General features: G+C 41.5%; 1 protein-coding gene across 2 annotated transcripts in view; it reads left to right on the top strand.

Annotated features, from left to right (window-relative positions):
• Nucleotides 1-20,845: 20,845 nt before the first annotated feature.
• The window catches only part of LOC110535302 (receptor activity-modifying protein 3), a 34,476-nt gene continuing 32,805 nt past the window's right edge, over nucleotides 20,846-22,516 (top strand). The window contains exon 1 of one of the 2 annotated variants that reach the window (XM_036934928.1): nucleotides 20,846-21,168. Coding sequence is in view for 1 of the 2 variants with exons in the window: in XM_021620214.2 (XP_021475889.2) it covers nucleotides 21,117-21,168 (52 nt within the window). In the remaining variant the exon portion in view is untranslated. The remainder of the gene's footprint in view (nucleotides 21,169-22,516) is intronic. The other variant, XM_021620214.2, reaches the window with a different exon arrangement.

The raw sequence follows: 22,516 nt of genomic DNA, 5'->3' as shown, positions 1-22,516 counted from the left end.
ACACTCATAGCTTCCTTCAGCCCAGTGATCAGAGTCTCGACATACTTGTTGCAATCCACAACACTGGAGTCATCCAAAACATTGCGGAACATAACATCCACTGGTAGCCGAGGGACTCTACCAAACATGAGAAAGAATGGAGCATAGCCCGTAGTCTCGTGAACAGTGGCATTGTAGGCAAATGTTAATGACTGGATTTGTTCAGGCCAATGTTCTTTGGTTTTCAAGGGCAGACTCCTGAGCATGCTACCTAAAGTCCTGTTGAAGCGTTCAGTTTCTCCATTCCCCATTGGGTGATATGCTGTGGTTCTGGACTTTTGGACACCGGAGAGCTTAAGCAGTTCTGCTATTAGCTCACTCTCAAAATTTGCGCCTTGATCAGTATGGATCCTTGATGCAAAGCCGTAGACACAGAAGACATGATCCCACAGTTTACGAGCTACTTGCTTGGCTGTCTGGTTTCTGCATGGCCATGCATGGGCAAGTTTAGTGAAGTGGTCAGTCACCACCAGAACATCAACTGAGTTCTTCTTACTGTCTTCCGCTGTCCAAAAATCCAAACACACCAACTCCATGGGAGAGCAAGTTTTGATGCTCTCTAACGGGGCTCTAGCCGCTGGCTCTGGTGTCTTTGCTAGAACGCATCTCTGGCAGCAGCGCACATACTCCTTGATGTCTCTCTCCATTGCCGGCCAGAAAAATCTCTGCCTGGCCAGAGCTAGAGTTCTAGCTTGGCCTTGATGTCCTGCAAGGTCGTGAATGCCAGTCATCGCTTTGAGTCTCAACACCTCTGGCAAGACATACTGGAACCTTCTCCGGTTTGTGTGACTCTCCTTAATGACACGATACAGAACTCCCTCTCTTAGGATCAAGCGATCCCACTGTTTCATCAGCAACAACACTTTAGAAGAAACACTGTATCGATCTCGTCTGGTGGGCCGTTTCTTATTGAAGACGAAAGGGATGACCTTGGAAGTCACAGAGTCTTGCAGCTGGAAATCTCGAAGTTCCTCGTGCGAGAGTTCAGGCAAAGTGTCAATACCAGGAGAAAGCAGCCGTTGGGTGTTGGAACCAAGCTGGATTGCTTGCATCTCCATTGAACATTCCCAGTCAATATGGAGCTGACATATGGCCTTCACTTCAGCAGTGGTCAAAGAGGTTATCTCCTGGGGATAAGAAGCCCAACGGAAGGCATCTTGGACATCATCATTCAGTGTCCCAACAGCCTCAGATAGAAGTGCTAGGTAGGACTCCCTCATCAGTCTCTGCGCGACAGTCACTGCAAAGGGATCGCGGCTCAGTGCATCTGCTACTGTGTTCTTGCTGCCTGGGATACGCTTCAAATCAAAGTTGTACGGTGCCAGCTTGGCAACCCATCTTTGCTCGCAAGCGTCCAGCTTGGGTTTTGTCATGATGTACGTTAACGGGTTACTATCTGTCCAGACAGTGAACTCGTGCCCCTTAAGCCAGTGACTGAATTTCTCACACACACTCCATTTCAGTGCTAGAAATTCAAGTCTGTGTGCCGGGTACCTTCTCTGCGACTTACTCAGTGTCTTGCTCGCAAATGCTATGGGCCTTGCCTTATCTTCACCTTCAGGTACTTGGCAAAGCACAGCCCCAAGACCATCCAAGGAAGCGTCAGTGAAGAGAATGAACGGCCTCTCGAAATCAGGGTGAGCTAGCATGACACAATTCAAAAGAGCATCCTTCAGCTTCTGGAATGCAACGACACACTCCTCAGTCCAATCCGATAGCGTCAGCTTCCGGAAAATCCCACTGTTGCCCTTCTTCCCATCTCTTCCTCTTCTCTTTTGACCCCCAGTGAGTGCAAACAAAGGTCTGGCTATAGCAGAACAGTCAGGAATGAAGTGCTGGTAATATAATACCATACCCAAGAAGGATTTCAGCCTCCGAGCAGAGGGAGTGCATCCATCTGCCTCCATCAGCTGAGCTTGGCTCATCTTGGCAATGGCCTCCACCTTCTCAGGATCCACTGACACACCGTCCTCTTTAATGATATGTCCGAGGAATTTCACTGTTCTTCGTAGAAAGTGGCATTTTTTGGGTGCTAGCTTGAGATTGTTGGCTCTTAGACGGCTAAACACAACTTCAAGTCGCTGTAGAGCCTGTTCCTCGGTGGGTGCAAAGACCAACAAGTCATCTAAGTAACAAAGGAGATTTGAGAAGTTTAGGTCCCCAAATATACTCAACATCATTCTCATGAAAGAGGCCGGGCTGTTACACAGACCTTGTGGCATGCGATTGTACTCATAAAGTCCCATCGGTGTGGTAAAGGCTGTGTACTTCTTGTCCTCTTCGTGAACTGGAATGTTATAAAATCCTGAGGTCAAGTCCATGGTGCTGAAAAATGCACTGCCACCAAGGGCTGCGAGGCAATCTGCTTGATGAGGAAGGGGATGAGCGTCCTTCACCGTTCGTGCATTCATCCACCTGAAGTCAGTGCATAACCTCAGACTCCCGTCTTTCTTCCATACCATGACTAAAGGGGAGGCATACTCACTAACTGACTTGCGTATAAGACCTACTTCTTCCATATCTGTCAATACCTTCCTCAGCTTCAGGTAATGAGCAGGCGGAACTCTTCTGTATGGTAGCCGGAAGGGTCTGTCATCAACCAGGTGGATACGGTGAACATAACCCCTGGCTTCTCCGCAGTCCAGATTATGTCTTGAGAAGATGTCTTCATATTTTGTGATGGTATTCACAAGCTTTTCCTTCCACTGGTCAGCTACCTGGCATCCATCAATGTCAATGTCTACTAATCCTAGATCAGACAGTCTTTGTTTCAGATTGTGGCAGCCATTGTCATCCTGCTTCTGTTCCATTGGGGTTTTCCTCACCTCATGAAGGCCCTGAAATATTGTTGCATCCTCAACAGCCAAGCATGTAGACACATCTGCCAACTTCATGTTACGTCTTAGGGTGAGATGTTTGTCAGAACAGTTTACTACCTTTAAAGGCACCCAGCCATCTCCCCACATGGGTGTAATAACTCTACCCACGAGTATGTTTCTGGGCATGACCTTTGACCTGGTAGGTTCAACTATTACAGTGCTGCCTGGAGACAATGCCACATTTTTAGGAAGTTTACCCCAAACTAAGTGTTCAGTCTTGGGCGAAAGAGTCACAGCTTGAGTGAGCTTCACTGTCCCAATCTTGCCATCGACTTGCTGTCCCTTCCATCTTGTGACACTTGTCATCATCTGCAGAAACTGCTCACCCTCTGGTGAGTGGGTCTGGCCATCCATGTTGTTGACGAGCTTCCAGTATTCATCCGTGCCTTTCATCTCATGCAATAGATGCTTAATGACATTCGATCCCAGGATGAGATCATCACGCTGTCCAGGAACAACTAGAGTGGGCACTTTAACATCAATCCCATAGATTTGCATCTCCAAATCATAGAAACACTTTGTTGAGGTCTTCTTCCCCCCACACCCCACTAATACTAACTCTGTGGGAGGCTGATAATGCTGAGGAAGGGCACCTGCTTCCAAAAGTCTCTGCTCCGCATGTTCACTTAATGTACAGGCCATAGACCCAGTGTCAAGCATGCCCTTAAGCTGCACTTTCCCATGTACAGACACAGAGGTGTAAAACAAATCTGAAAAAGCCTCAACTTCTTGTGAACCTAACATAACAATTTTCTCTCCTTCTTTCGCATCAGAGCACAAAATCTCATACGTTTTCTCAAGATCATCAAATTCTTTCTTGGGGGTAGACAGTTGAACACCCACATTTCCCCCCTTCACCTGTGGGCGTGTCAGTTTAACGGTTGCTGCTGTGGTGGTGAGTTTCTCTGCTGTTGTGGTGGGCGTCTTTCACCACCGGGATTGGCATAGCGTTCCCCCGGTTTAGGACAATTTGACTTCCAATGATCTGGGGAAAAGCACAGGAGGCACAGGTTCTCATGTCTACAGTGCATCACAGTGGAGTGATCTGTTGAGCCACAAACCCTGCATTCCCTACGCCTGAAGGGCTGGGTGGGGAAAGATGGTGCCTTGGCCTGTGTCTGTGAAACCATAACGGGTGGTATGCTCTTCTCTAAGGTACATTCAAGCAGGTGAATGAGTCTCTCGATACTTGCACTCTGCCCATCTTGTTTGGCGCTTGATGTGAGAGAAGTGTCACTGCACGTACCAGCATTGACCCCGCCTTCACATGGAGTTATCTGGGGATGTACTGTTACTTGCTTTGAGGATACAGCGGTAGATTGACACATGGTGGCCTTCCTGCGGCGTTCATGTTCATAGATTCTCTCCTGTACTTCACTCGCAGTCCATTTCTCAGCAGACTTGTATTGGAATACTGCTGCCAGTTTGGGGTCAGGGCAGTATGTTACAAACATCCTAACGACATCAGAGTTGGAGCTGTCAATCTTCTGTCCTTGTCTCTTAAGGCCCTCGTCAGCGACATCTACAGCCTTGTTCAATCGAACCCAGTACTCCATAACAGCCTCTCCGGGTACAGGTTTAGTATTGTAAAAATCAGCCAAGGGCATGCACGAATAGGCCAATTCACTGAAATTCTGTTTCAGAATGTCAAATACAATCTCTGGCTTCTCTGTAGGATCAACTGTTGTCTCATTGCGTAAATTTATCTTTACCATGTCTCTTGCTTTGCCAGATAATCGACTAATCAACTCATCTGATTGTTCCCCAACAAGACAACCCTTTCTCCTCAAGTATATTCTCATCAACTCCTCCCATTCATGAATGGAGCATTTGTCTGTACCATCTCCTCTATATGTAGGAGGTTCCTTTATGTCTGATTGCATGATGAACTTAATTTGACTGAGATCTACATATCCTACTGAGTCTGAATGATGATCACTTATCTTTTCTGTACTTACTGGTGGCTCATAAGTACTGGACCTGCCACTCTGTAGTTCTTCCCTAATGGAGCTCCCTATTTCCCGGGCTAGCTGAGTGACCAGCTCAGCTAGACCATCTACAGGGGCATTTGGATTAACACTAGATGAAGGGCTTTCATCCAATTTTTTTGTGGAGCAAAACATGGGGGAACCTCCTGCACCTACACACTTTACCGGGGTTTGATCAGAGTATGAGAAAAACCTCCCCCTCCCAGCAGTGAATTTGGGTTCATCACCATTATAAGATGCCATGCCACTAAAGTTACGTTAAAATGTCTGTTGATGAACACACTTCTATGTTGGTTAACGATAAACAGCGCTCTCAATACATCGTTGTCAGAAAAAAAAAAAAAACTGTAGTTCCGATTTCTGCCACAAGGCGGCAAGAGTACCTCAATGATATAATTAGTCTCTAGAGCAGCAGCGCCGCGGTGATTGAGCTGACGTCGATCAACGATGAATCCGGGTCACGGCACCAATGTAGCCGGTGCTATACTACACCGCTGTAACTCTGCGTTGTGTGTGGTTGATAGAGACCATAAACGTGGACTTTGGAGATCAGGTAGTTTTAATCAAGCAGAACTGACTCTCTGCATCTTGCATCTGCATCCAAAAGGAAATAAAACATTTGTAGAGCACATCTGTTCTGAGAATCGTCGCCTCTTTCTCTCTCAGTGCATCAAAATGATTTGAGCACGAGCACGCCGGGCAAAACGTAAGTACACACTCCCCTTCTCCCAGGATGCAGGCATGCATAACAAATCAACACAACATATTGATATATGAACCTGGTGAAATTCACATAGTACTTTAACAACTGTTACATTTACATCATCCATGACAATCCTAAATCTGTGGACCAGCAGCACGACTGAAAGATGAGCACAGGCAGAAAATGTCCCATGGTAATTTGTGTGAAGACAAAGAGACTGGCAGCATTACATAACAAATTCAGTGGGAAGAAGATCAAAGGATCCCATACTGAGGCTTTTGTTTGTATGAGTGCAAGTTAGTCACGAAATATACGCACGACCACATACACAACAGATCTAGAAATCCCATTCACAACAAACCACTTGAAAAAGTGGGTGTGCATCCCCATGTGCATTTGTAATTTGCAATAATTTCCCATTTTAAAAACATTTTCAGTACAATACCCATACCAAGTTACTCACTCTCTCATTATGGTCGACTGCAAACCATTTCCACCCCACAGGTCTGTCCTGAAGTGACATAACAGCAGCAGTCAATCAATGAAGTGTTATGGGAAATAGAGGTTCTTGAGGAATAGAGAGGCCCATTGATTGTAACAGGCTGACCTGTGTTTCAATCATTTGGGGAGTGCATGCCAGGCACACTGGACCCACTCCAATTTCCCTACCGCTCCAACAGATCCACGGACGATGCCATTTCCATCACTATTCACACAGCAGTAACACATCTGGGCAAGAGGAACACCCACAGTGGCTTCGGAAAGTATTCACAACCCTTGACTTTCCCCACAATTTGTTACAGCCTTATTCTGAAATTGATTAAATTTGTTTTTTTTTTGCTCATCAATCTACACACAATACCCCATAGCAAAAAAGCAAAAATAGGTTTTTAAAAATAAATCAAATAAAAATATGGAAATGTTACATTTATATAAGTATTCAGACCCTTTACTCAGTACTTTGTTGAAGCACCTTTGGCAGCGATTACAGCATCAAGTCCTCTTGGGTATGACGCTACAAGCTTGGTACATGTGTATTTGGGGAGTTTCTCCCATTATTCTCTGCAAATCCTCTCAAGCTCTGTCAGGTTGGATGGGGAGTGTTGCTGCACATCCAACCTTGGTTTCATCAGGCCAGAGAATCTTGTTTTTCATGGTCTGAGAGTCTTTAGGTGCCTTGGTGGTTCCAAACTTTTTCCATTTAAGAATGATGGAGGCCCCTGTGTTCTTGAGGACCTTCAATGCTGCAGAAATGTTTTGCTACCCTTCCCCAGATCTGTGACTCGACACAATCATGTCCAATCAATTGAATTTACCCCAGGTGGACTCCAATCAAGTTGGAGTCCACCTGTGCACATGAGCTCAATTTCGAGTCTCATAGCAAAGCATCTGAATACTATCAGTACCAGTCAAAAGTTTGGACACACCTACTCATTCCAGGGTTTTTCTTTATTTTACTATTTTCTACATTGTATAATAATAGTGAAGACATCAAAACTATGAAATAACAGAATCACGAAGTACCAAAAAAAGTGTTAAACAAATCAAAAAAATATTATATATTTGAGATTCTTCTAAGCAGCCACCTTTTGCCTTGATGACAGCTTTGCACACTATTGGCATTCTCTCAACCAGCTTCTTGAGGTAGTCGCCAGGAATGGATTTCAATGCACAGGTGTGCCTTGTTAAAAATTAATTTGTGGAATTTCTTTCCTTCTTAATGCATTTGAGCCAATGGGTTGTGTTGTGACAAGGTAGGGGTGGTATACACACACACACAAACTGCAGCAAAAAAAGAAACATCTTCTCACTGTCAACTGCGTTTATTTTCAGGAAACTTAACATGTGTAAATATTTGTATGAACATAACAAGATTCAACAACTGAGACATAAACTGAACAAGTTCCACAGACATGTGACTAACAGAAATGGAATAATGTGTCCCTGAACAAACGGGGGGGGTCAAAATCAAAAGTAACAGTCAGTATCTGGTGTAACCACCAGCTGCATTAAGTACTGCAGTGCATCTCCTCCTCATGGACTGCACCAGATCTTGCTGTGAGATGTTACCCCACTCTTCCACCAAGGCACCTGCAAGTTCCTGGACATTTCTGGGGGGGGGGGGGGGGGGGGGGGGGTGGCCCTCACCCTCTGATCCAACAGGTCCCAGACGTGCTCAATGGGATTGAGATCCGGGTTCTTCGCTGGCCATGGCAGAACACTGACATTCCTGTCTTGCAGGAAATCACACACAGAACGAGCAGTATGGCAGGTAGCATTATGCTGGAGGGTCATGTCAGGATGAGCCTACAGGAAGGGTACCACATAAGGAAGGAGGATGTCTTCCCTATAATGCACAGCGTTGAGATTGCCTGCAATGACAACACGTTCAGTCAGATGATGCTGTTACACACCACCCCAGACCATGACGGACCCTCCACCTCCAAATCAAACCCTCTCCAGAGTACAGGCCTCAGTGTAATGCTCATTCCTTCGATGATAAACGCGAATCCGACCATCACCCCTGGTGAGACAAATCTGCGACTCGTCAGTAAAGAGCACTTTTTGCCAGTCCTGTCTGGTCCAGCGAAGGTGGGTTTGTGCCCATAGGCGACGTTGTTTGCCAGTGATGTCTGGTGAGGACCTGCCTTCCAACAGGCCCACAAGCCCTCAGTCCAGCCTTTCTCAGCCTATTGTGGACAGTCTGAGCACTGATGGATGGATTGTGCGTTCCTGATGTAACTCGGGCAGTTGTTGTTACCATCCTGTACCTGTCCCGCAGGTGTGACGTTCAGATGTACCGATCCTGTGCAGGTGTTGATCAGCTGTTCGTCCTGTCTCCCTGTAGCGCTGTCTCACAGTACGGACATTGTAATTTATTGCCCTGGCCACATCTGCAGTCCTCATGCCTCCTTGCAGCATGCCTAAGGCATGTTCAAGCAGATGAGCAGGGACCCTGGGCATCTTTCTTTTGGTGTTTTTCAGAGTCAGTAGAAAGGGCTCTTTAGTGTCCTAAGTTTTCATAACTGTGACCTTAATCGCCTACCATCTGTAAGCAGTTAGTGTCTTAATGAGCGTTCCAAAGGTGAATGTTCTTTAATTGTTTATGGTTCATTGAACAAGCATGGGAAACAGTGTTTAAACCCTTTACAATGAAGAAATGTGAAGTTATTTGGATTTTTACAAATTATCTTTGAAAGACAGGGTCCTGAAAACGGGACGTTTCTTTTTTTTACTGACTTTTTTTATATATATATCCCTATTTGGTAAAAGACCAATTCCATATTATGGTAAGAACAGCTCAAATAAGCAAAGAGAAATGACAGTCCATTATTACTTTAAGACATAGAAGCTCAGTCAATCCAGAAAATGTTATGAACTTTGAAAGTTTCTTCAAGTGCAGTCACAAAACCAAAAGGTGTTAGTTATGATGAAACTGGCTCTCATGAGGACCGCCACAGGAAAGGAAGACCCAGAGTTACCTCTGATGCAGAGGAGAAGTTCATTAGAGTTACCAGCCTCAGACATCACCAATTAACTGCAACTCAGATTGCAGCCCAAATAAATGCTTCACAGAGTAACTGAACAGTTGATGTTGCAATGTGTCTGAGGAGACCCCGTGAAATCAGGCCTTCATGGTCGAATTGTTACAAAAAGGACATCAATTAGAAGAAGAGACGAGCTTGGGTCAAGAAACAGGAGCAATGGACATTAGACCGGTGGAAATCTGTCCTTTGGTCTGATGAGTCCAAATTTGAGACAGCCATGTCTTTCTGAGACGTAGAGTAGGTGAACGAACGGATGATCTCCGCATGTGTGGTTCCCAGCGTGAAGCATGGAGGAGGTGGTGTGATGGTGTAAGGGGTGCTTTGCTGGTGACACTGTCAGTGATTTATTTAGAATTCAAGGCACACTTAACAAGCATGGCTACCACAGAATGCTGCAGCAATATGCCATCCGATCTGATTTGTGATTAGTGGGACTATCACTTGTTTTCAACAGGAAAATGACCCAAAACATACCTCCGGGCTGTGTAAGGACTATTTGACCAAGAAGGAGAGTGATTGAGTGCTGGCCTCCACAATCACCCAACCTCAACCCAATTGAGATGGTTTGGGATGACTTGGACCGCAGAGTGAAGGAAAAGCAGCCAACAAGTGCACAGCATATGTGGGAACTCCTTCAAGACTGTTGGAAAAGCATTCCAGGTGACTAACTCATGAAGATGGTTGAGAGAATACCAAGAGTGTGCAAAGCTGTCATCAAGGCAAAGGGTGGCTACTTTGAAAAATCTCAAATATAAAATATATTTTGATTAGCTTTTTTCCCCCATAGTTTTGATGTCTTCACTATTATTATACAATGTAGAAAATAGTAAAAAATAAAGAAAAACCCTAGAATAAGTAGGTGCATCCACACATTTGACTGGTACTGTGTATGTATATAAATAAAATAAAAATCTATACATGTATAAAAATGATTCTAATAGCAAAGGTATAGTTTGGCAGTTGAAAACATCATTGGCATTGTTGAATTTTATTTTTATAACGGGTTTGTTAGCTAAACTAGCAAGTCTATTTCTTGGGGCCCTGTGCGTTATTTGGAAAATAATGCAACTCCGTGGAAGGTCAGTTCCACTCCGCTAGCAAGTCGTGGGGCACACCTTCCACGTTGTTCATTATTTTCCATAGAACGAATAGCCCCTCGTTGATTATCCCTTATCATAACGCACTAGACATATAGGGAGGTGTTATTTAAGCTTGTCTAAAGTGTCCTTATCCTTCAATCTCCCTCCTCTATTGCCATATACATTGACTTGTTTAACCAATTTTTCACTAGAAATCACACAAGATATCTACAAGGAGAATAAATATTTTTTATAGCCTATATCTGGAGAAAAGTTATTGTCAAATGAAAACAACGTACTGTGTGTACAAAGGCAGGGCATGAAGCTAGCTACATCTTGAGTGGAATTATTAAACTATGTATCCTACAGCAAAACAGCAATAGAGTAGCAACGTACATAGAAGTTTATAACCATATTAAATAAAAGAGTAAACTATAAAGAATATACAAACTTTGTTCCAGGTCTAAATTCCACGTTCACGTGTTATCGGAAGCTCGTAGTTCACTGGGATGTCTCAACTCCAACCCTAAACCTAACCTTAATCATAACCCGTACTTAACCATTTTCAATTTCTACTTCAATGGGGTAGGGATGTCCCAAGAATCCCAGATAGCAAGGACTGTTCCCAGCGGATAATTTCACTTGAACGACCCTCCAAGTGAGAACCTCTGAGAAAATGTTGTTACCCTGCTCAAGTTGCAGAGTTGTGTTACCCTTTAAACCAAAAGATGACAACAAATAATTTTTTTGACAATTGCAACCTTATCAATGTGGAGAATGTTGCTAGTTTAAGCAAGCTAGCTAACTTTAGTATTAGCTATCTAGCTACAATCTTATTTTTCGGACTTCAATGGAAGGTGAACACATTCATGTCGGACTTCCCACTTCCCCATTTCCCACGAGCAGATGAAGTCACCCTTATCTTTAAGCATGAAATTCATTAGCTTCCACTGAGAAAATAAATCACAGTGATTAGTTAGGACTTGCATGAAAGTGGTGTCGATTTATAAGATTTGAACACCTTTTCATATAATCTTAATAAGCCTACACCACAACTTCTCAGATGAAGGAAATGTGTAGTCTAGGTTTACCCATCCCTCCTTCTGAAGAGGTACCCTCCTGCAAGCTTTCTCCCCAACCCTTAGCAAGGACACATGATTCTACTGCTCATTAGAACCTTGATTAACATTAACGAGGTGTGTAATGATGGGGTTGAAGCAAAAGCTTACCTACCCAGTAGCTCTCCAGCAGGATCCAAAAGAAAAACAAACTCCATCGCTGGGATGAAGCATTGCAGGGACACGTCTTCGTGCAGCAGAATCAAATTAATGATCCTTTTGTGGACAGTGTCTGGTGGGGATAATAAAATGCTCATCAGTGATCTGCAATCATGGAATTTACATTGGATCTTTCTTATGACACTAGTCCAACCATACAATGTCACACAACTCCAATTTATGTCCACGTCACAGCTCATAATATAGTGATGCATCCAATAAAGCATCACAGAAGATGAGGTCAACGTAACTCACTGGTACAGTAAAAGCTCGCTGTTTGTCATCAGATGGTATAATCCAGTCTTCTCCAACCCTGGTCCTACAGAAATATGTGACATGCAGGCCTTTTTGCGGAAAATCAGTTATTTTAGGGCTGGGAAAAAAAGCCTTCAACACCTTGTGGGTCTCTGGGACCAGAGCTGATTGATTGGTCAACATGGTTAATAGTAGTGGAGAAACCAGACAGTTCGACAGAGAGAGCTGTACAAGATTAATCCTGTGAGGTCCTAAAGTGACATAAGAGCAGAAGTCAATCAATGAAGTGTTATCGTAAATAGAGGTTATTGAGGAATAGATAGGCCTATTGATTGTAACAGGCAGCAGGATCCAAGCCATGGAAGAGGATGCAGCATGGCAAGGGCCTACTAAGATGTTATATTATAACCTATTGAAAATCAAGGCAAAGCAAAGTCTATCCCTATATTATTTTAAGCCACCTGTTCCTAAAATGTTAATTTGTAATTTGACTCATCACTCACGACACAGCACTGTTGCCCATGATAGTGAAATGCCAGAGACGCTAGAAACCAGTGTTCTCAGAAATAACACAGTAATGGTGCGCTCCCGAGTGGCTGATAATGGTAAAATAATTGAGTCTGATACATCGTATACGTCAGTCGGTTACATTATCCGTTTCGTTCAACAACTCAAATACGGCACCTTCTTGTTTATATATCTCGGGAAAACTGCAATAAAAAAGTTGAGAATTCATTGTGATAGTTCACGAAGTCTGTTCTGCTATTATATTCAACGTGTGCCTTGTGATGTCTCGGCTGTCTATGGTAGGGGCTTATTTCTAATGCACTGCCAAGTTCTCCAAATAATAGATCACAAATATTTCAAAACAATATTGTATCAATTTCAGCTAGCAATAATTGTGCTAAATGCAATGGTGGAACAAATATGTAGTTTCCATACTGGTTTTTACAATTTCACCAACTATATGCGTCCCATGTCCATTTATAAATATGCATGGCAAAGCATTGGACTCTCAACTGGTCAGATTGCAGTGGGTTCATACGATTGATAATTGTCAGTCAGGAGTGCTTGATAGTGACCCCAATCCGCTCTCTACAGAATTTGATTTGGTCTTTTGGAAAATAGAAGTAACCGGTTTCACGTAACTTGCATAGACGGATATGTATATTATCACACACCTTGTAATACTTAATAGTTGTAACCTCAGAAAACAATATATACTCAAATATTTGCCTGCATTAAATCTCCCAAAAACTAACTAAACCCAGAACCATATGTATAGGTCAAGCCGTCAATTTATCCCCACTAACAACGAAACCGAATTTGTATTTCGTTACTTTACTTTACTAGCCAATACAAACGCTTGTATTTTTTCAGCTCATGAATATTCAACTTTTATTCCCAGCATGCAACGCGGCTGTATGGTTGTGTTTGCAAACGCATTCCTAACATGCAGTTAACCATAAATTACGTAAGAGCGTAAAAATAAAATGTGAAAATATCCAATTCTACACACAATGTGCGAAATGTACAGTCCCTACCCATTATCCAAAACGTGAACGCTGTAGAACGGTATAAATAGCATAAGATGAAACCTACATCCTGGCTGGTCCGAACGCAGTGGGTATTACACTTGATTGGTTCAGTCAGTTACAGAAATCCTTGTTTCTTCTCTGCCCCCTCCCACTGTAGACCTTGACTAGCCTTTTGCTTGGGCAATAATTATTGTTACATTACCACTATAAAAACACATTAAATAGCGTATGAAAAGCATATTTAAGCATATTTACTCATACTAGGAGCATTCCAATATTTTGCCTTCTTTGTCTCTTCTTCTATATCTAAAGTCCTTTGGTCTGTCCAGCACCAACTGTGCGGACTAATTAAAAAGGATGTCTTTGCTATTACAAGATAACATGCATTTGACGGACAGGTAGCTAATCTTTTACAAGCGGCAAAGTGTCCTTATCCCCCAATCTCCCTCTATTACCATATATAATGAGTTGAACCAATGTTTCACTACATTTAACACAACAAGTGATCAACAATACATACATAACAAGACAAAAGTTATTGTCAAATGAAAAACAACGTACTGTGTGTACAAAGGCGAAGCATGTACAGTGCCTTGCAAATGTATTCATAACACTTGGATTGTCACATTTTATTGTTACAAAGCGGGATTAAACTTTATTTAATTGTCAACAATCTTCATAAAATACTATTTAATGTTAAAGTGGAAGACTTTTTTTAAATGTATTTTTTAAAAGATGAATATAATTAAATAACTAACATATTCAACAGTCGTTGAATAAGTAATCAGGTCCCTGAGTCAATACATGTCAGAAACATCTTTGGCAGCAATTACAGCTGTGAGCCTTCTTAGGCAAATCTCTAAGGGTGGGTTGCACCAACATGGATTAACTCTTAAACTAGGTTAAATCAAGGTTAATCTATTAATCATGTTGCACCAAATGTTAAACTTAGTTTTAAATTAATCATAGTTAAATTAAATCCTTCCTCTAATATAAGTTGTTTTCACTTTAAACCTAGATAGATTTTACACCTAATGTTCAATAAAAAAAATGAATATACATTTAGAATGGAGATGAATTCTAAACTGCCACTTGATATGGTTTAACTGCTAAAATGGCAGCATATCTACTGCAGAGAGACCAAAACGACAGAGTTCCTCAGAGAATATTTAGAAACAAGTTCAATCCTGTTGAATTTTATGATAATGATGAGTTTTCAAGGAGATACTGCTTCTCCAAGGACTCTGTAATGCAACTGGAGAGAAAGGTTGGATCAACCATTAAGCATGGGAGTGATAGGAACGCAGCTGTACCCCCACTACTTCAGCTCTTGGTGACCCTACGGTTCTATGCAACTGGATGTTTCCAGATGGTGGATGTCGACCTTTTTGGATTCCACAAGTCAACTGTCTGGAGGAGTGTCCAGTGCAATTGCCAGTCTGAATAATCAGTATATAAGGTTCAATCCTACAGAGAAAACAGCAGCTGGATTTTACAAGACAGCTAGATTCCCAGGTGTACTAGGGGCAATAGACTCTACACACATTCCTATTCCCAACCCTGGTGGCGAGAATGGAGAACTATTCCGTGACAATGGATATGCCTGTCGTGTGGTAAATTTTTAAACCGCCAGACATCTGAAGAGAGAGAATACAACACATCTCATATCCTGGCAAGATGTCTCAGAGTTTTTGGAGTGTGGATTTTTTTTTCTTTATTACAGTGCCTACGGGAGGGGCTCCGCACGAAGATGGACACTACACTGACAATCATTATTGCAGTAGCAGTTCTGTATAACTTTGGCAGGAGACTGAGGAGGACATACCTGAGGAATTTAAATTCATAAAAATTAAGTGGTACAACAAATCTCTGCTTAATTCTAAACCTAGATTTACAAAACCTACATTAGCTCTAATCATAGATTAATTTAAACCATGTGGGTGCAACCCACCCTAAAAGCTTTATACAACTGTGTTGTGCAACATTAGTTCATTACAGAAATATAAACAAAGCATGTAAAATGTTGGTCCCATGTTTCATGAGCTAAATTAAAATATCCCAGAAATGTTCCATATGCACAAATATCTTATTTCTTAAAAATGTTGTGCACAAATGTGTTTACAACCCTGTTAGTGAGCATTTTACCTTTGCCAAGATAATCCATCCACCTGACAGGTGTGGCATATCAAGAAACTGATTAAACAGCATGATCATTACAGAGGTGCACCTTGTGCTGGGGACAATAAAAGACCACTCTAAAATGTGAAGTTTTATCACACAACACACAATGCCACAGATATCTCAATTTCTAAGGGAGTGTGAAATTGGCATGCTGTTGCCAGAGAATTTAATGTTAATTTATCTACCATAAACCGCCTCCAACGTCATTTTAGGCACAGTGTAACCACGACAGCCTAGGACCTCCACATTCAGCTTCTTCCCCTGCTGGATTGTCTGAGACCAGCCACCCAGACAGCTGATGAAACTGTGGGTTTGCACAACCAAATACTTTCTGCAGAAACTGTCAGAAACTGTCATAGAGAGACCGTTACAAGACCCTGAGGCCCATTGTCATGCCATTCATCCATCACCAACACCTCACTTTTCAGCATGATAATGCAAGGCCCCATGTCACAAGGATCTGTCCACAATTCCTTGAAGCTAAAAATGTCCCAGCTCTTCCATGGCCTGCATACTCACCAGACATGTCACCCATTGAGCACGTTTGGGATGCTTTGGTTCGACGTGTACGACAGCGTGTTCCAGTTCCTACCAATATCCAGCAACTCCGCACAGCCATTGAAGAGGGGTGAGACAACATTCCACAGGCCACAATCAACAGTCTGATCAACTCTATGCGAAGGAGATGTCACACTGCAAAAGTCAAATTGTGGTCAAGTTTCAAATTATGTCACATGCGCAAGTACAGTGAAATGCCTTTCTTGCAAACTCAAAACACAACAATTCAATAATCAATAACGTAATACTAGAAGAAGAAAAAAAACACGAGAAATAAGAACACAATATGTAAGTAAGCATACTATATACAGGGTCAGTTCCAATACAATATTTACAATGTGCAGGGATACTGGAGTGATGGAGGTGGATATGTATAGGGGTAAGGTGACTAGGCAACAGGATTTAAGATAAACAGAGTGGCAGCAGCTTGAGTGTGTGTGTGTGTGTGTGTGTGTGTGTGTGTGTGTGTACAGTCAGTATAAATGTATGTGCATATTATGTGTGAGTGATCAGATGATTGTGTGTGTGCATAGAGACAGTGCAAAAAATAAAAAGGTCAATAAAGTTACAAGGTTAACACAGTCCATGTAGCTATTTTGTTAGCTATTCATCTGTCTCATTGCTGCTCAAGAGCCTGTTGGTGCCAGACTTGATGCACTGATATCGTTTGCCGTGCGGAAGCAGAGAGAAAAAAGTCTATGGCCTGGCTGGTTGGAGTCTTTAACGATTTTCCTACCACACCACCTCATATAGATGTCCTGGATGGCAGGGAGCTCAGCCCCAGTGATGTACTGAGCTGTCCGCACCACCCTCCGTAGCACCATGTGATCGAGGGCCATACCAGGCACTGATGTAGCCAGTCAAATTGCTCTCAATGGTACAGTTGTAGAACTTTGAGGATTTTTTATTTCACCTTTATTTAACCAGGTAGGCCAGTTGAGAACAAGTTCTCATTTACAACTGTGACCTGGCCAAGATAAAACATAGCAGTGCGACAAAAACAACACAGAGTTACACATGGGATAAACAAAAGGTATTTGAGGGCCCATGCCACACTTTTTTCCAACTTTTTCAGATTTTCTTTTTTAAGGTATCTTTGCATATCTGCATTCCCAGTCATGTGAAATCCATAGATTTGGGCCTAATGGATTTATTTCAATTGACTGATTTCCTTATATGAACTGTAACTCAGTAAAATCTTTGACATTTTTGTATGTTGTGTTTATATTTTTGTTCAATGTATTTTCATAATTCTTCAAGCTCTGTCAAGGTGTTGGGGATCATGGTTAGATAATTTTCAAGTGTTTCCATGGATATTCAAGCAGATTTAAGTCAAAACTGTGACTTGGCCACTGAGGAACATTCACTGTCTTCTTGGTAAACAACTCCAGTGTAGATTTGGCCTTGTGTTGTAGGTTTTTGTCCTGCTGAAAGGTCAATTAATCTCCTAGTGTCTGGTGTAAAGCACACTGAAGAAAGGAATTCCTCTAGGATTTTGCCTGTGCTTATCTCCACCCCATTTCTTTTTATCCTGAAAAAACTTCCCAGTATTTGCCGATGTCAAGCATACCCATACCATGATGCAACCATGACAAAGCCCCGCCTCATCTCAGCTCACTGGTCACCATAGCAGCACCCACCCGTAGCACGCGCTCCAGCAGGTATATTTCACTGGTCACCCCCAAAGCCAATTCCTCCTTTGGCCGCCTTTCCTTCCAGTTCTCTGCTGCCAATGACTGGAATGAATTGCAAAAATCGCTGAAGCTGGAGACTCATATCTCATTCACTAACTTTAAGCACCAGCTGTCAGAGCAGCTCACAAATCACTGCACCTCTACATAGCCCATCCACCTACCTCATCCCTATACAGTTATTTATTTTGTATTTATTTTTGCTCCTTTGCACCCTAGTATCTCTACCTGCACATTCATCATTCATCCATTGAACTCTGTAACTGTTTTAAAAATCACCAATGGCCTCATGGTAACATCTCAGAGCAGTTTCATTCCTGTCCTGCAGCTCAGTTCAGAAGGACGTCTATTGATGCAAAAGCCTGCCGGCTCACAATAATTGAACATTAATTAACATAAACACGTTTAGCATCTCCAGGCTCCAGGTATACAAGCCACATAGAAATCTCTGATATGCACCTTTGGAACATCTACATTTACAAAAGTCTAATAAATCAATTGAATATACAACATCACAATAAATCCATTATTTATTTTAGGCAGGTCTAAAGAAACATGATATGAAGAACATGTATTTCTGAAGAACAGAATATGAGTTGGCCTACTGTATGTAATCTGGCTATGCGCCATGCCATAAGTTTGCTCATTTAGCGGAAAATATACTGTATCATTGAGTGTCACATCTGTTCCTGCAACGCCCTCTACTGCTCATCCTGTGTCTCCTTGACCTGCCGCCACTCCCCCAGTACGCTCTCCCTCTCTCTCTGTCTGTGTGATTGTGTGGGTGGAGACAGGTGTGCTGGAGTCAGAGCAGATCCCCACCAGCTGCAACCTGTTCCATAATCAAGACCTCTACAAATACTCAGTCCTGCCACTTCCACACTGCCAGATTGACTGAGCGGTGATTACAGTCTACGTGTCTAGCCGTTTGTTACGATTAGATCCTGTTATCCTTGCCTGATGCTGTTTTCCTCTCCGCTACAGTTCCGGCAGCTCTAGTAGGGCTGAAATTTTATGAACTAACTTGTTGGAAAGGTGGCATCCTATGACAGTGCCATGTTGAAAGTCACTGAGCTCTTCAGTAAGGCCATTATACTGCCAATGTTTGTTTATGGAGATTGCCTGGCTGTGTGCTTGATTTCATATACCTGTCAGCAACGGGTGTGGCTGAAATAGCCGAATCCACTCATTTGAAGGGGTGTCCAAATACGTTTGTGTATATATAGTGTATATGGCCTGCATGATGTGACTATAGGCTATTGATGACTTGATAAAAGTCACAAAAAAGCTTGTGCTCTTAGTTTTAAATTTTGTAGAATCAATAGAAAAACAAAGGTGTATTCTGAATCAGCTGAGGATGGAGAACAATACACACTTTTATTTAAAAACAAATTGAAGATAGAAAAAAATTAGAAATTCACACAAAAAAAAGTGGGAATATTTTCCATCCTCCTCTGATTCAGAATATACACACTTGTTGTACAACCGACTAGGTATTCCCCTTTCCCTGTTTTGTTATGGAAGAGAGAAATCTGAATATCCAATATAAAATTAACTTTACCTCGGTGCCGAACCGAACCATATTTTGGGGGTGGATTATCCGTTTAACTATCTAGTTAGCTACACAAAAACAACCACATACAATAGCAACATTACAAATTACTTACGTGTGAAATGATTAAAGCAACCAAAATCATTCATTTTTGCTCGGAACCTCATCTTCAATGTTATTCTAACTGTCATAAATATTTAGTTGCGACGTTCAATTTGGCCCGCCAAACCGATGGTTCCTCTTCGTTATACGTCCCCTGAGAAACAAGTACTTAGCCTTTTTAGTTCTGCTTTCATTTGGCAGCACTGACATTCTCAGTAAATCCTCAAGATAGCGCCCGGGTTTGTTTTTCTTCCAGAAAGGAATCCATGAGTCAAATAAAGCATCTGCATGAAAAGGAATATATAAAATGTATACAATTTGATACCGTTCAGAGTACTTTTTTGGATATTCCAAATATGGATTTTATTTTGCACGCATTTCTTTGAATTGCAGCATTTGACAGGTTAAAATGTTTGGATAATAATGTAGAGAATGGCCTAGATTGAATGCAATTTTGCTAGGCCTAAAATTTGTATCTATCCTACTTGTGGCTTGCCCACTTTTCCTCTGTCATGTTTTAGGTAGGTGGTAACACTTTATAATAACTTTCATGAAATATCTAGGCATATTTATAGCCTAGAGTAGGCTTACATAATAGGCCTATTAATAAACAAGTATTTCATTCTTTGTTACAATTTATGGATATGTATAGGAATATTAAACCATTCAAAAATATTGCATAAGAATGAATAGTCCAACATAAAATGTAATAATCTATAACACATTTATAACATTTTACAATGGCTTATTCTTGAAAGCTGTTTAAAAAATGTAACAAATAGTTCTAGGTTATTTAGATTGTTTAATGCAAAATCTGTAAAGTAGACAGCTAAACAAATAGTCTAGTAGACATGTTAAGGACCAGTGCAAAAAAATAACGTGATTTTCCTTTATTATATATATATTTCCACACTATGAGGTTGAAATAACACTGAGACATTTAGAAAATGATGAAAATGCCCTTTTAGTGTAAGAGCTGTTTGAAAAGACCACCTGAAATTTCAGCCTGTTTGGGTGGGATGGAGTATTGGCCTGCCTGGTGACATCACCTGGTAGTAAATTAGTCAAGAGAACAATAAGAAAGAGAGTTCCAAACCTCTCTGCCAATATCAGCAAGTTTTCAGTCTTCCCCTCCCTACTCCCTGACTAGCACAATTCTTGCTTGAGAAATTGCTCTTTGCTAAGATGCTACTTTTGGTTCTTTTTGGCAATTTGAATAGAAAACAATCACAGTAAGGTACTTAATTGTTACCCAGATATTATTTTATATTTTGATAAAAACGACTGCATTGGACCTTTAATATGCACGTGTCATTCAATAAAATCGTTATCATTCATATTAAATTGTCCATTTCATAATGGTTTCCTGCATATGGAAGGAGATAGGAACGGAGACGAAGGGGACGATCTATCTCCCCTCCTTTCTCCCCCCTCTGATAGGATGCTAGAGCGCAGAAGTCATTTTAGCAACGAGATGTGCAGGCAAGCTTGCACAAGGACAGTGAGGCAAGAACACCGAGGACGCGCATCCAATGTGGAGGTTCAGTGCCTGATTTGAGGACGTATTGCAGAGTTCTAAATTTGACTCATGAACTATGAAAGAAGTTGCGCGCGCGCGTGCTTTCATTGAGTTTGGATAATAATGGTTTGCTACAGACATTTATCACCCAGTTGAGATTTCATTGAAAGAATCCGAATCGTGTGGGGGATTGTTATTCTCAACGTGATGGATACAAATGCGTTGGCTGTGTTTAAACTTTTAGTGGTTGGAATTTTGGGTGAGTATTTTAGTGTTTTATTGTATAGGCTATTAGTTGTCGATTGGATAGTGTTCTAGATTATTCAAATATATTATTTATTCATGATTTAATAGCTATTTTTTGTGTTGCCACTGTCTGAAATTGAATCTTATAATCGAAAAAATGCATAACAACATATTAATAACACTCTCAATAATTCTCAGATCCTTTTGCTTCAAAACTGCTTTCAGTGTTTATTCCATAGCCAATAAGATATTTAAGTTGCATGGCCTATCATCTTTAAAAAGGCTTATAAAAAATATGAAATCAAATCCATCTTGATCAATGACTTCCACAATTTGATATGATTTCATAATATATTTGATAACATATAGTCAATCGCCAAATTAACACCACTGTCTCTTGACCCTGGTGGCTATGTAAAAGACTGTATGGTAAAATACCATAAGAATTCATAAAACAATGTAAGAATCTCCATACCAGTATGCTTTTCAGGTAAATTCATGAAAACATGGGTCTTTAAGGGATGATGATGTTGGATGTCCATTGAAATTAAATGTATTTACATTTTTATGTTTTATTTAACCTTTAACTAGGCAAGTCAGTTAAAAACAAATTCTTATTTACAATGATGGCCTACCTGTCATTGTAAGGGGGTATTCAGCGTTATGATTGTCTATAATGATATGCAATCGTTAGCATTTTTTATGATCTTTTCTAAATGATATCTTCACTCATCCCAAGTTCATATTTATTTTTGGTAACATATCATCTACATGGACTTGGACCCTATAGAAAGTGCAATGAAAAATCTGACTTTATTGTCCCGGACCCAAGATGATTTCTCTTTAGGGAGGATTTTTTCTGGTTCTCTCATCAGGAAGAGACAGGAACCCATCTCAGAATACCCAAGAGATTAAGAGAGAGCTGAGGCCCAAAGATTATGGATCAGGGATATACTAAAGTCCCCAAAACTGTCCAGAACTCTCCTGGATAACTGCCATGTAGGCTATGTGCACAGCGAAATAGCCAGTGGCCAGTGGAAAATGCAAAGGTTCTGAGATTTACAACCCAAATGGAACATCTTACATGCACACATAATATCCTCAACAACTGTCTGGAGCACAGGGGGGGGGGGGGGGGGGGGCTATGATTTATTTGTTGTAAAATGTATTTTAGGAAGATTATGTAATTAGATCAGAGCTGAAGCACAAGCAGCACTGCTCCACTGAGTAAGGTCGGTCTACTTGAATTAGTAGATAATAATGGTGATAAAGGGGCATCGGAATTCCATAACCAAGGAAAATGCCTTGGGCTCATCAGCCACAGCTGCTTCCAGTATAGTGCTCAAAAACATCTCTGTAAT

This window comes from Oncorhynchus mykiss, chromosome 11 (genome assembly GCF_013265735.2).
Source record: "Oncorhynchus mykiss isolate Arlee chromosome 11, USDA_OmykA_1.1, whole genome shotgun sequence".
Classification (NCBI taxonomy): Eukaryota; Metazoa; Chordata; class Actinopteri; order Salmoniformes; family Salmonidae; genus Oncorhynchus; species Oncorhynchus mykiss.
This window is presented reverse-complemented; position numbering and strand designations above follow the sequence as displayed.